The sequence below is a fragment of the Hippocampus zosterae genome, chromosome 4 (assembly GCF_025434085.1).
Source record: "Hippocampus zosterae strain Florida chromosome 4, ASM2543408v3, whole genome shotgun sequence".
Lineage (NCBI taxonomy): Eukaryota > Metazoa > Chordata > Actinopteri > Syngnathiformes > Syngnathidae > Hippocampus > Hippocampus zosterae.
The window spans coordinates 4,222,634-4,237,815 of record NC_067454.1 but is presented as its reverse complement, the minus strand read 5'-3'; the positions used below and the strand labels follow the sequence as shown (position 1 = coordinate 4,237,815).

General features: G+C 44.3%; 2 protein-coding genes across 2 annotated transcripts in view; one reads left to right on the top strand and one right to left on the bottom strand.

The window, feature by feature from the left end:
- csrp3 (cysteine and glycine-rich protein 3 (cardiac LIM protein)) overlaps nt 1-15,182 on the top strand; it is a 346,019-nt gene that overhangs the window by 101,558 nt on the left and 229,279 nt on the right. The gene's annotated exons all lie outside the window — the stretch shown is intronic.
- The window catches only part of prmt3 (protein arginine methyltransferase 3), a 40,592-nt gene that overhangs the window by 6,305 nt on the left and 19,105 nt on the right, over nt 1-15,182 (bottom strand). Inside the window, exons 11-15 of the mRNA XM_052062527.1 lie at nt 14,254-14,332; nt 9,215-9,402; nt 7,623-7,709; nt 1,092-1,142; nt 130-217 (exon numbers count right to left, since the gene is read on the bottom strand). Of these exons, the coding sequence (XP_051918487.1) occupies nt 130-217; nt 1,092-1,142; nt 7,623-7,709; nt 9,215-9,402; nt 14,254-14,332 (493 nt within the window). The remainder of the gene's footprint in view (nt 1-129; nt 218-1,091; nt 1,143-7,622; nt 7,710-9,214; nt 9,403-14,253; nt 14,333-15,182) is intronic.

Genomic DNA, 15,182 nt, shown 5'->3' with positions numbered 1-15,182 from the left:
CGTCACTGACGGTTGAATGCGATTTCTTCGGATTCCCCGCTGCCTCTCGCGCGGTGACCGATAACGAGTGTCAAGTAATCCGAGGACATCACGAGCGGAGACGGATGAAGCAACGGCCTTCATACTAACCAGCCTGGACAGGAAAGGGTCTCTTCAGTTGGAAGACGGTCTGTTTCCAGTGGGTCGTTGTGGCCTGAGGACCCGTGGAGAACATCACCTGACCAAGACAGTGATGGGGAGCAGTTCAGATTTCACCAATTCCAAATGCATTTCAAACGTGAGAAAGCAGAATGAAGGCATGATGTCTTTTACTGAATACAGGATAAATGCCAGAACACAATTCCAGTTCCAAATCGAAAGTCGGCCACCTTCCCACAATGTGTTGCATACAACCTTGAGGAATTAAGACATGACGGACGGATCTTTCTCCGTCACCTGTGAAGTAAATTGTCATGTCATGGGATCGACAATGAGTTTTCTCCGCGGGGTGTCCGGGCTCTCCCTTAGAGATAAGGTGAGAAGCTCGGTCATCCGGGAGGGGCTCAGAGTCGAGCCGCTTCTCCTCCACATCGAGAGGAGCCAGATGAGGTGGCTTGGGCATCTGATTCGGATGCCTCCTGAGCGCCTCCCCGGTGAGGTGTTCCGGTCATGTCCCACCGGGAGGAGACCCCGAGGAAGACCCAGGACACGCTGGAGAGACTGTCACCCAGCTTGCCTGGGAACGACTCGGGATCCCCCGGGGAGAGCTGGAAGAAGTAGCTAGGGAGAGGGAAGTCTGGGCTTCCCTGCTCAAGCTGTTGCCCACGCGACCCGGCCCCGGATAAGCGGTAGATGATGGATGGATGGATCGATGGATGGGATCGACAAGATTGGGACCGAGCCCCGAGTTTCAGGAATTGAACAACAGTGAGCACTTGGAAAAGTTCGATGAGCTTGACATTTGTTTTCCAAACGGCCGCCTATGCTTGATAGGTGCTCATCAGCAACGGATTAGGTTGCGGTGTCAAACGTCTCGAGGAGGAGAACTGAGCTAAAGCGCGGACATAATTGACTTTCTGTGTAATGGCTTTCCCGTTGCCGGCGCTGCTTACCTTGTTGAGGCAGCCTTTGTCAAAGAAAACGTCAAAGTAGCCGACGATTGCCTGCAAGGAAGTATGAGACGCGAGTTAGAAGGCGCGCGGTAAACGCCTGTGATTTGTTGGGCTACGTCACGTGAATGGCTTGACTGCAAAGGATAAAGAAGGTTGTTCGTTTCAATGAGGAAAAGTAAACAACAGCGTCGGAAGAGGCAGGGCATTCATTCATTCATTTTCCGATCCACTTTATCCTCACAAGGGTCGCAGGGGGTGCTGGAGCCTATCCCAGCTTACATGCTAGCAAACACCCCGTGGCATTATGGGAGAGGAAAAAAAAGCTGAACCTCAATCGTGCCCCGCAAACATCACAAAAACCACACAAGTTCTTTCAAGAGTAGGTTTGAACCTACTCGCGACTAGATTTGAACAGAATCGCCGGTCAAAATATATTTTTACTCCCCATTGGCATCTCCTCGCTTCCGTACTACGCTAACTGTGCACTTTTGACAAATTTAAGGTCTAAACTTGAATCGAAAACTCCTGCCAGAGAAACGGCCATTGAAATGATCGCGTGAAGAATTGGAAGAGAGGAGGGGCAGTCCATGGCCACACTGCCTTTGGTTCACCAAAACAAGGCCTCGGGAGGCGATTTTGCTCCCATTTCTCCCCCCCCCCCCCGAAGAACAGAGATAGTCTATCAATCTCGGGAGCACACTTGTAGTGGCAATGATGCAGAACTAATAGCTTTTAATCCTGACACAGCTGACAACTTGGTGTCCGGCTCGCCGAGACAAAAGAACTGAATCGATGCAGCAAAGAGAGGGGAGAAGCAGATTTGTTTTGTTGGTGCGCAATGACTGAAGAGGCGAGGTGGAGTAAATAACATCTATAGAGCAATTACTGGGTTACTGTTTTTTTGTGTTTTTTTAAGATTCTGGAGAGCATGAAGGGCTAGTAATGAACGTAGCAGAGATGCTGCGAGGTTAAATTAGGAAATTTGCTGTAATTAAGCGGTTTCACTCCTCTCAAAATGGCGACAACGGTCACTTTATCGTTGACGAGTTCTCATGGGCGAAGACTTGTCAAGTCAAGTCAAGTCAACAGTATTTATAGAGCACTTTCAAACAGCCATCGCTGCATACAAAGTGCTGTACATGGAGCGATTTAACATACACAATAAACAGTAAGACAAATCGGTAATAAAAGCGGTAGAAAGCACCAAGCAGTAAAATCAAGAACAAATCTAAGTCAAGTCAAACAGTATTTATAGAGCACTTTCAAACAGCCATCGCTGCATACAAAGTGCTGTACATGGAGCGATTTAGCATGCACAATAAACAGTAAGACAAATAGGTAAAAGGCGGTAGAAAGCACCAAACAGTAAAATCAAGAACAAATCTAGGTCATGCTGAGTCGAACGCCAAAGAATACAAGTGATTGTCGCTTGTGCTGCGGTAACTTTCAAAAGTGAAGTAAAAGACCACGACTTTGTTTTTGGAGCCTCGCTGTCGCGCGAAAAGCGGATTTGTCGTTTTATATCCTGGCCGAGTCTTTTCAAGACAAACTCGGTGCTGTGAAACCAAATCCATCAGCGAGGATTTTTAAAATGTTATTTTATTAAATTTTTTGAAACAGTAGCCATCCCCATTGACTCAAGTCAAAGGCAAGCAAGTAGCCACGATTGTCACCACCAACAACAGGAAAACGCGGAATGAGCGCATTTAATTTTCATCAGCGTTTCGCCCGAGGCTCCGAATGTGTCTGCGATAAGTGATGACCGCGAGCGTCCCGATGGCCAAGAGAGAGAAGCTCTGCAACACTGCCAAGTCTCTGGGAAGGGCGGAGGGAAAATTCATAATTATCATCAAGGATAACACCAAGAGGGAGCAATTCATCATTGCTCCCCTTTCGCCTGGCTACGTGTCAGTTAGCCGAGTGGCTCGGCCAGATACTATTATACAACAGCGGGGGCTGAGGGAGGAGGGGTTTGCACGAAGAGGAGGGGGTAACGGGAGGATTGCTGAGGGTGACGCACAGGAGGGGTGCATGAGCGGAGGGGTCTAATGCACTTTTGATAGGGTTTACCCAGGCGTGGAAGCTTCAAGCATGACCACCTCAGTGGTGTGAATTACCTCCCGTGCACCTCCTCCGCCTCTCCTCTCCTCCTCTTTACTGTTGTTCCAGCGAGCTGGAGGCCAAACCGGTCCTCGCTTGTAGAATACCTTCAACCGCAGCTCCTCGCTTAGGATGTAGTCAGACAACACACAATTCGGTGCACCTGAAAAGCTGGCGGGATTCCTTTTTTTCCAAGGGTGCGAAGGTGCGTCGTAGCACTTTGTTGGATCCAAAGTCCCAAAATAATTAAAAAATATACTGTATATATATTTTTTTTGGGGCGGCCCGGTAGTCCAGTGGTTAGCACGTGGGCTTCACAGTGCAGAGGTACCGGGTTCGATTCCAGCTCCGGCCTCCCTGTGTGGAGTTTGCATGTTCTCCCCGGGCCTGCGTGGGTTTTCTCCGGGTGCTCCGGTTTCCTCCCACATTCCAAAAACATGCATGGCAGGCTGATTGGACGCAATAAATTGTCCCGAGGTGTGAGTGTGGGCGTGGATGGTTGTTCGTCTCTGTGTGCCATGCGATTGGCTGGCAACCGATTCAGGGTGTCCCCCGCCTACTGCCCGGAGACAGCTGGGATAGGCTCCGGCACCCCCCGCGACCCTAGTGAGGATTAAGCGGTACTGAAGATGAATGAATGAATAAATATAAATAGGTAGTCCAGTGGTTAGCACGTGGGCTTCACAGTGCAGAGGTACCGGGTTCGATTCCAACTCCGGCCTCCCTGTGTGGAGTTTGCATGTTCTCCCCGAGCCTGCGTGGGTTTTCTCCGGGTGCTCCAGTTTCCTCCCACATTCCAAAACCATGCGTGGCAGGCTGATTGAACACTCTAAATTGTCCCTAGGTGTGAGTGTGAGCGTGGATGGTTGTTCGTCTCTGTGTGCCCTGTGATTGGCTGGCAACCGATTCAGGGTGTCCCCCGCCTACTGCCCGACGACAGCTGGGATAGGCTCCAGCACCCCCCGCGACCCTAGTGAGGATCAAGCGGTTAGGAAGATGAATGAATGAATATATATATATTTTTTTTACTCTCCAAAAAGGAACATCTCATGTGAAGAGTAAGAAAGCAGATTTACACTTAATCTGAGCAACACATTTTTTGAAGATTAAAAAAAAAAAAAGAATGGGATAAACGGGCTGAAGTTCATTTGTCACTTTGAAGTTGAGGACATTTTATTTTTACAACGTGAATTTGAAACTTCTTTCTTTATCAAACGATGAAAGCAAAAGTAAGAGAAACATGGATTTGGATAATTTATTCCTTGGCGTGAGGACCAATTCTCTCAGTCTTATCCAAAATGGTAATTTTCATCATCGACATTAAAGCTACAACTTCCTACGTTTGGGGAAAAAAAATGGCGCAAAGCTCAAGGGCCAACTAATTCTCAGAGACCTTTTCATACAAATGTGCAGTACAATTCCTGGTGCATACATTTCTTTGTGACATTTGTTTTCTTTTGTGTAAAGCTCCTCATCACAGACATTTTCCGCCTCTCTGATATCTTGCGTGTGGCTTGAGGGTATTTAAACAGAGACAATAAACGCCGGCATGTAAATATAAAGGCGGGTAAAGAAAAAGGGTGGCTGGGAGAAAAAAAAAAGGGCAATGAGAGGATTTATCTGGCGCGTGAGCGGCACAGACGCAGGGGTTGTGCTGTTCATTTAATGCAAGGTTAGGCAGGCTGAGCTGATGAATGGACTGTCGACAGCAGAACAAAAGCAGGCGCTCCATCATCGCGCGAGAGGCACAGCAGCTCTCCCTCGCCAATCCCCCCCGATCGCTGGTCCAGGAGCAGTTTACCCTTCACACATCCTAACCTTAACTACCACCGAAGAGCCGCAGACAATACCGACTCCAGATCGGTATCTTTACGACAGCGAAGCACCGCTCGCGCGGGTCAATAATCATCTGTAAATCCCCGACACAAGCAGCGTTGAGGTTGGAAGAGAGAGTGAGAAGGAACAATTCAGACTCGCCATACCTTCTTTACTGAACACCTGCATTATATAATATTGGCTTCCGGGGGCATTAAGAAACGATACACCTCATTGTTCATAAAACATTCGAAGACGCGGGGCGCACTTCGGCACCAAATGAATGGTTCGGCTTTGCAATAAAAAATAAAAAAAACAAGAGAAAAGCAATTTGCAAGTAGAAAAAGGAGCAAAGGAAGAAATGGGATTCTCCTCCCTGTCTATTTTGCAGCATTGGATATGACTTGGAACTACTCTTTCTCTCTCTCTGTATATATATATATATATATATATATATATATATATATATATATATATATATATATATATATATCTATATATATATATATATATATATATACATACACACACACACACACACACACACACACACACACACACGTATATAGACACACTGTATACAAAGATACAAACATATGCACAAGGTGCATAGGACAGATAAAATTCAAATATTGATTATCCATGAAGCCTTTCCGCCAAATTATGTAGCACTGCACCACCACACACACACACACACACACAAGTCTGCAGCGCTACACGCGTCACATTGCAGGCCATTCGGAAGACATTAAAGTGAGGCACCTCCGCTGCAGGCTGCTCACAACTCAGTGAAATGTGGCTCAGTCATTGGAGGAAGTTCAGGTGAAGGGATGCGGCGGCAGGGAAAAAAAATCGGCTCATAAAGCATTTTATACGCTTTTGTGTTTTTTAGCTAACACCCACCGAGGACACAACCTAATTCATGTGTTGCGGTTGGCCGACACCTCAGCTTTGAGTTTCAAACTTTTCTTTTTCTCAGGTCTATTTCTGTCCCTAATTTGGAGAGTTGAAAACCTTTTTTTTTCCTCCAATATTTGATCATTTTACTTTTTCGGGTTCGGAAGGACTAAGTACCGCTATGCTCAGAAAATCCAGGGCCACGTCACTTCCAAGACCCTCATGAGCATGCGGAAAGGCATTGAGAGTATCACAAACTACAACACCGAGGACAAAGCTGATCCCTCCGGAATCTGCTATCGGTTGGAAAGGGGAGCAGTGACTAGAGGAGCTTCTAGAAATGTGTGCCGGAGAAGCGGCCTCGGCAGCAGCATCTCAGTGCGGCACAGCGACTGCACAGAGAAAGGCTCTTCAAAAGACTGCTCGTGAGACTGCGGTGCTCCCCACAACCACAGAGATGTTTCACAAACAGATGCAAAAAGAGGGCTCGCTGCGTCAAGGTCGGGCTCTGAGATCTGCAAACTCGGGTCAATAGTGGCGCTAGGTTAAGTAAACATGGTGAAGCAGCATTTAGCCCAGTGGTGGGCAAACTCCGGCCCGCGGGCGGGATCCGGCCCGTTGGTCTTTTTAATCCGGCCCGCCGAAGATTGGTGCACAATTACGGTTTGATTGCATTCATTTCTTTTGGAATTGTAATGACAGGTATTTCAACACCAGGTGGCGCAGTTACTTCAAGTTGCAGAGCACAGGGAGGGAGGGGAAGACGAAGAAAGAGGGAGAGAGTAATGACCATGGAAGGGAAAGTGATATGTGTCTGATTAAACGAAGCAGGTAACAAAGTACGAAACATTCAGGAGACGCCTGGAGTTGGAAAGACTCAAATCTACGAGACTTTGAAAAACAAGGAATTCTTACTCAGTCCGATTCTGGCAATTTCCATGCTCAGAGTGAATTGCTTGTGGCTCGAGTAAATGAACATTTCCTAGAATGGTTTGATTCTTATCATGTTAAAAACTTTCCGCAAACTGGACCGCTAATAAGAGTCGGAGAGCAGTCAAAATGTGTACAGCGTGAACAACAGGGGGCTCAGTACACATCCTTGTGGAGAACCGGTGCTGAGTGTGATGGTGGAGTGGTGTTACATTATTACTGGCATACAAAGACATTGTGCTATCTTCTTCATTTTCTATTTCTATTTCTAACTTTGGCCCTCCACAATATTTTCTGCTTCTCATTTGGCCCCCCAGTGGGGAAATCATTACCCACCCCTGATTTAGCGGGTTTGCTGTATGCAAATCCAACAGAGTGGAAGTCAGTCCCAAGTATAAATGCTTTTAAATCCAGGTTAAAAATTATGTTGTCCCCGACCCCCCTCCTTACCTTTGATTAAGGTCTTTTGAGCATTTAAAAAAAAAACCCGAACCTACTGACCATTATTTGAGATTCTCAAGAAAGCTACTTATTAATTTAGCTTCTCTTTAAATGTCTTTAAAGGCTGTCAAATTAGGCTCAATCAGTAATTTTAGCAAGCTATGACACTTTTTGTTTAAAAACTTTGTGTTAATTTTATTTCTAAATGCTTTTATGTACTGTGTTCTTGTTAAGTGTGAAGCACATTGAGTTGTCTTGTGTAGGGAACGTGCTATACGGATGAAGCTGCCTTGCCTTGCCTCGGAGGGTGACTGTGTCCGAGTGTGCGGATGTGTTTGCGTGAATTACCGTGCAATCTGTGGTTTTGGTCATCTTCAAACAAAAGTCGGACGCAAACTCCAACTCTGAGAGATGCACTTTGTTGCAGTCGATCGTCTGTTGAGTGAAAAACAACAACAACAACAACAACAAAGAAATAAGCTAGAATTCATGACTGTATATTCCCCGTTTTTGGGTGGCTTTAATTAAAAATCTTGACATGGCATGAGACCTGGCGTGGAGGACCATTCACAATAAAATCATTGCGTTTAAATGGAGCTCAATGCCCACTGAAAACAGTCCATCCAAAACATTTCAGGTCTCAATTAGGCAATGCACCTTAAAAAGAAGCACGGCTGTAATGCGTAAGCCTCAGAACATGGAAAAGTACCACAGAGCAAGTTCAGTGCAGCTTGAAATGGTTTCGAGTTTAACTTCAACGTCAATTTGCTCGATTTGTTCTCACTGAGAAGAAGGAAGAAAAGAAAAAAAGTCATCAGGTTTGCAGAATATATAATTCCGAGAGAGAGCTCTCAATTTTACGGAGTCGCAGTCAGCCTTAATAGAACGTTATTGGATTGTATCATTGAGAGGCAATGGATGAGAGTCGTTGTAATTTGGGGAGGAGGGGGGCTGTCTATTTGTCACTGGAGGGGAGAAACTATCGATTAGAGGATTCAAATTCCATTACATCAAGCTCTGCTCTCATTTATCACAGGAGGAGACGCTAGTTAGCAAACAGGCCAACCGGAGATGAAACGCATCGAGATTCCAAAAAGGGGAGTGCAACCGCACCACGAAAAAGATGCAAAAGAGGTCGTAACTTCGCTCAGATGTGGAAGCGCTTGGACTCTTTTTTTTCTTTTTTTTTTAATCGCAGTGCTCAGCTCTCAGTTTAGTGAAGTGCTTTATTCACAGCAGGCTGAGTTAAGTATTCGAGTTTCTTGAAGTGGAAGTGAAACTTTTTGGTCCTCGTGATATCCGCCGATTCCCGGATATTTAATCAACCAAATGACCACAGTTCCTTATCAATAGTTTTCATCTTTGATCGGCCAGGCCTGTTCCAGTGAGCCACCGCTTCATTCGTCAGAGCTACGTGACTGCAACTTTGCGGAATTTAATCATGATTTCTAGTCGTTTTGTTGATTCCGAGAGAGTCAGGTGTCAGGAATAAATGACAAAAAAAGTCATCACAGACATTATAGGACCGGCATACTGTACATTGGGTAGTAATTGGAAAAAAAAAATAAACGTGATTTATTTTGATGAATAACCCACCGAGCATTTGTCAGGAGTCTTGTATTCATTGGGGCATTGATTTGGATGTTGTTGCAGGGTGTTTGGTTGCTTTTTTTCCTCCACTAAAAGTGGTTCATTAAAATTTATTTATTCATTTGTGTTTGTTTTTATTATTTTATCTCACTGATAATAAAGCAACCGGTAAAGATCATCAATATTCAGTTGACATTTATTTTCTAAAATTGGTGAATTTGAATTCATAATCAATGCATGACAATAGAATGATAATCAAAAATGCAACGTGGCCCCTTGAGCATACAATTTTGCCCGCTCCCAATTCTCATCCTCCTTCATAACCATTATGAATTTCACAGAATATTTACCTGTATGACTGTAGTATCGGAGATGAGCGTGTCGGCATTCAACACTTGCACCACAGCCTCGGGCACGACCGCCTTCTTCATGCATGACATGTCGAAGCCGTACACATCGTCCCAGAACGCAATGCACTCTTGGTGCTTCTGTTTATCTCCCACTGCTGCTAGGCTGATGTTGCAACGGTCTGGGTAGACTAAGAAATCCAGAGGAACGAATGGCCAGTTCGGTGTGCAGAGGGGAAACAAAAAATACAAAAAACACAAATGATGATTAATAAAAAGATAGCCATAACAAAGAGCAGAGTTAAAGTTAAGGGGAACTAGCAGGACAGTTGCTTGCTAGTCTTCTTTAATTTATGCAGATCAAAAACAAAACAAAACAAAACAAAACAAAGAACCACATTGAGTCAGTCCCCTACACAATAAGAAAAAAATGGGAGTCATGAAGATCATAGTAAAGAGAATGGGCAAACTCTAATCCAGGCAAGCTTGATGTCATCAATTTTGAAGATTTCCAACGCATCAAACACAACTAATTAGAGAACGCCTTCAAGTCCCATGGGCGTGGCGTGTTCCATCAATTTCCTGAAGTAATAGCAATGACAAAATATCATTTGGCCTGCTTTTTGTCCTACTTATAAAGCCCATACTGGATGGGACATTTCACTGCCTATTTAAAAGCAGCGGTTTGCATTAAACGTCTTTTAATGTGTTTTCACATAAGATATGGTGACACCGCTGGGTGATAATGTTAGCGCTAAGAGTTTGACACCCCTACTGTGAACCAGCATTAGCCAAGAAAGAATCCTACGGCCGAATTCACATCAACAAAAAAATAAAATAAACCAACACGTCAACTCATGTCTGATATGCTGATTTGAACCAATGCCACAGTGGCCCTTTAAGCGCAAAACACAACAGCAAATAACTAATTACAATTGCAAATTGTGAAAATTAAAAGAGAGCAAATGTAAAAAAAACAAACAAACAAAACAACAAACTAGAGCTGCAAGCAGCTATAACGGGCCCTCACTGCCCTGGTCATTGGCAATCTGGGATATTGGCATGTTGGGCTACGGGCATACAGGAATTGGAATGCGTTGAAGATGGCACAATAAATCTGTAACATTTTTTTTCCGTTGTGAGTGCAAAGTTCAATGAGGTTTTTGTGCATGTTTAGACCCTCATTTGTGGCACCTTCTCATGGTCTCTTGCCCAGTTAGGGAGTTTTGATCATAGGATGTCGCCAATATTTGTCAAGTGTAGGCCTTTGAGGGTCTTTGAAACTCTTTTGTGAGTCGAGGCTATCCAATTAAAATGAACTTTTGCTTTACACTTGCAACTTATGTGGGTTTATGCCTAAGGTGACCGGGTTACGAGAAAAAAAAAATATCTCATCCATTCACTGCTCGTGAAGTAACATAATTTTCAAAATAAACACCAACCAGAACCAAAACACCAAAATATTAGGCCTTCAAAAAGTCCCCCCCCCCCAAAAAAAAATCTCAGTACTTGGAGTGCATAATGACATGAGCCTTTTTTTCCGCATGTTATGCATTTTTATTTTCATAAAATTGAAAATATCCTCTGGTCATAATTATTAGAACCTTTTCATAAAATTGAAAATATCCTCTGGTCATAATTATTATAACCAAGTATTTTTGTTTTGATATTTTATGGTGTAAGCCTTCACCTCTGTAGCCTTAGAAAATAGTCTAATAATGAGCTTTATGGGGGCGGCCCGGTAGTCCAGTGGTTAGCACGTCGGCTTCACAGTGCAGAGGTACCGGGTTCGATTCCAGCTCCGGCCTCCCTGTGTGAGTTTGCATGTTCTCCCCGGGCCTGCGTGGGTTTTCTCCGGGTGCTCCGGTTTCCTCCCACATTCCAAAAATATGCATGGCAGGCTGATTGAACACTCTAAATTGTCCCTAGGTGTGAGTGTGAGTGCGTATGGTTGTTCGTTTCTGTGTGCCCTGCGATTGGCTGGCAACCGATTCAGGGTGTCCCCCGCCTACTGCCCGAAGACAGCTAGGATAGGCTCCACCACCCCCCGCGACCCTCGTGAGGATCAAGCGGCTCGGAAGATGAATGAATGAATGAATGAATGAGCTTTATGGGGAAAAAATATAAATATAATTGAGGTGAAAAAAAAAATCAAACCCTCAGCTGTAGGCTTCCATCGACAAGCGCAAACCTCCAATTGTCTCTCATTTGAAAAATGAAAAACCCGTCCAGCAGGCATGTTGAATTTATTTTGCCCGGCATACGGGTTGCCGTTCAGCCTCACATAACCTTCAATACATCGGGCCATGAATTGCGAATGAATGAACGGTGACAGCTCAGCGATGGGCATCTCATGGTCTCTCATGATTAGCCGACGCCTGCTCATGACCATGTGAGTGTCACCGCACCTAACGATGGCGTTTGCATCCTTGCAAACGCAGAAACATCACTCGGTTTGATTACTGAGGCAAGATGAGTGATCATGAAGACCGGGTGGGAGGTGGGCTTTTGATGACTTGGCAACATTTGGACAGGCTTAGTTGAAAAACGCACTGATGAAGCAATAGGGGCAAAAAAAGTTGAGCGGGCAAAGGAGGGGCTACTGTACTGCAAATGGGAATGGGGTGGGGGGGGCGACGAAGAGGAGGGGCACACTGGTGTCCCCAGATTCATGGCTTTGACATCTGCGTCCTTCTCGACTCGCTGCTCTCAGCCCGTTTGTCACCCCCCCCCCCCCATTACACTTGCTCTCTTGAGCCCCCTCATTGGTCGGCTGTGAACGAGTAGATTGTGAGGGAGGGAGCGGGGGCAAAAACAGATCCCTTCTCCCAGGACACTGTGCTGTGCAAGGCATGCTGGGAAAAACTTAGGGATGAAGAGAAGCTTAGTCCTCAGGGACTAGGCAGAGGACACCCTGAACTGGTTGCCAGCCAATCGTAGGGCACACAGACAAACAACCATTTGCGCTCACGCTAACACCTCGGGAAAATTGTGCTCCATTAACCTGCCACGCATGTTTTTGGAATGTAGGAGAAAAAAACAGAGTACCCGTAGAAAACCCACACAAATATGCAAACTCCACATGGGAAGCCGGAATCGAACCCTGCACTGTGAGGCGGACGTGCCAATCAGTTGACCATTGTGTCGCTTGATATTATTATTATTATTATTATTATTATTATTAAAGGCGGCCCGGTAGTCCAGTGGTTAGCACGTTGGCTTCACAGTGCAGAGGTACCGGGTTCGATTCCAGCTCCGGCCTCCCTGTGTGAAGTTTGCATGTTCTCCCCGGGCCTGCGTGGGTTTTCTCCGGGTGCTCCGGTTTCCTCCCACATTCCAAAAACATGCGTGGCAGGCTGATTGGATGCTCTAAATTGTCCATAGGTGTGAGTGTGAGCGTGGATGGTTGTTCGTCTATGTGTGCCCTGCGATTGGCTGGCAACCGATTCAGGGTGTCCCCCGCCTACTGCCCGAAGACAGCTGGGATAGGCTCCAGCACCCCCCGCGACCCTAGTGAGGATCAAGCGGCTCGGAAGATGAATGAATGAATTATTATTAAAATGATGGTTAGCTGCAACCCTAACTTGGTTTACCCGAAAATGTGTTTGATGGGAATCAAAGTCAGGGATGAGCAAAGCACGCCTTTTGATATTTTTGTGAAAGCAAAAATAAAACAAAAATGCATTGAATGATACTTTTCTGTCACATTGGAGTCGTGGATCTAGTGATGCAATCGCTGTCTGCATCACTTTTCAAAATGTAATGTAGAAATTAATTTGCACACTTTTTTCTCATGTCATATTCTTGTAACTGTTGTCATAATTTGATACTGCAATAAAAATGATGCTAGAGAACTAACACCAGACTGTGAGCGGGTTTCTCTTCCTTCCACACGTGACATTAATTGAATAGCCATGAGTGGGACATAATGCTGGCAATTACAATTGACTCCCAGTGGACCAAATTGTTCCCCTTCAGCTGTTTGGTGCAGCTCACCCTGATTAGTGGGCTGGCTCATTATAGTGGACAAGTCATGCATGAGTGCATTTTCATACAGACATGAATAAAATCTTGATTACGTAATATGGAGGCCTCAAGGTTGTGGAAATGTTTTGGGGGGCAGGTTAATTTGAACACATTACCAATATTTTCCAGACAATAAATCTCACTTTTTTAAAATAGTTTGGTAGGTCATGTGTCATACACTCAGGTGTGACTTGTCAATTAATCAAATTGACAGCAGTGAGTTGGATTCAAAACCTCTGTTTCCATTGACGGAAACATTTTTCTTTTTAGTTTAAAATGGCTTACCTTAGTGAGAATCCTGCATCACATTCTACCTTATTTTCTGTCAAATTATTACTGTATATGTTTTATGTTCAATAAACAAACAAACAAACAAACAAACATTGTGGCCAAAGGTAGAATTTTGGTTGTTGTTGTGCTTTTTAATGCATAAATCGCAAATTCTCGCCCCTCCACATGCCTCTGGTTAAATTAGCAATACGTCACACATTAGTTGCAATGACAACTGCTTTTTCCTCCATTTCTGCCACTTTCATTTGGGAGTTGACAAATACTTTTGGTGCATTACCACCACCTTCTCGAGCATGTGGCATCCGCCGAAACTTGCTATGTGAAGCTTTGGCCACAACATGACGCGAGATTCTAGTTGAGGTAAGCAGTTTTAAACCAAAAAACCCCCAACCTTTTCTGGAGTTAGAAGCAGAATTTTTCAAACCATAAAGAACTAAATCGCTGCCGTCAAAATGATTAGCAATTTGTGGTGCAAATTCAAGAACGACTGTAGTTGTATTGAGTTGTTTGTCTCAGTTTTTACAAAATACATTTCCCCCCAAAACGTGATTTATACTCCAGAGAGACTTGAGGTTTTTTTTCCTCCTGATGCACTTTTTGACTCATGCGCCTTGTACTTCCGAAAGACTTATAGTCCGAAAAAATAAAGAAAATAAAACATATAAATCAGCATGTATTGTATTGTATTTCTGATGATGGCGATCAAGAGAGAATGTAAGGGCTACCTGAACCACCATCTTCCAAATACAGGTCTCTGGCAACCAAGACGGAGTCCAACATGGACTCAAATAGCAAAAAGTAACCCTGCAAAAGAAAAAAGAAAAAAAAAAAATAGTAAATCAATGTAAAGGCACAAACCTATAATAGAAAGTACATATGATGGAATTTGGTGATGTAAATACAGCATAATCCAATTAGTTTCATTTGTACTACGTAACAATTAAAACCTGAATTCATGACCATGAAAGGTGGAACATCTCTTCACGCTCTTCGGCAAAGCATCCAAAGTTGACCGCGAGACGAAGTACAGTTCTGCTCCAGCAGATCATGAATTAAGCGTGGAATTATTTCATCCATGCCGGAATTGCGTTTTGTCAACCTCATGTCGGTTTTCTGCAGAGGATCCTGTAGGATATCCTCTTTGATTATTTGATTCGCACCTCTGGAATTTCTTCCTTTCATGTACAGTGATGAGCAATAAACTGCTTACTGTTCTCACCCATTAATTTATTTCTAAATTAAATATACCTTATTTTTCCCCCCTCATTATTTTAGAAGAAATGCGATTAACTAGATGACCTTGTTCAGTGAAAATTTGCTAAGGCAGCACGATTTTTATTTTATTTTTTTCTCTATTCTTAATAACTGGCAGGGCTTTGTGTTTTCCAGATTTGCTGTTAGTGGACCATCAATAATAGTGAGAATTACATGCATTGGACTGTTCCTCTTTTATGACGTCAAGGTAAGGTGAGGGCCAGGACGGCACACTTGAACAGGACATGGCAAGTGTGTGTGTGTGTGTGTGTGTGTGTGTGTGTGTGAGAAAGAGAAGACAACATTTTTTTTTTTTATGTGACAAAGAAAGTCTGGACAAAGGGTGGAGGCTTAGCATTAAGTCAGTTGGGGACAGATAAATAGTACTCCACTGAGGTAC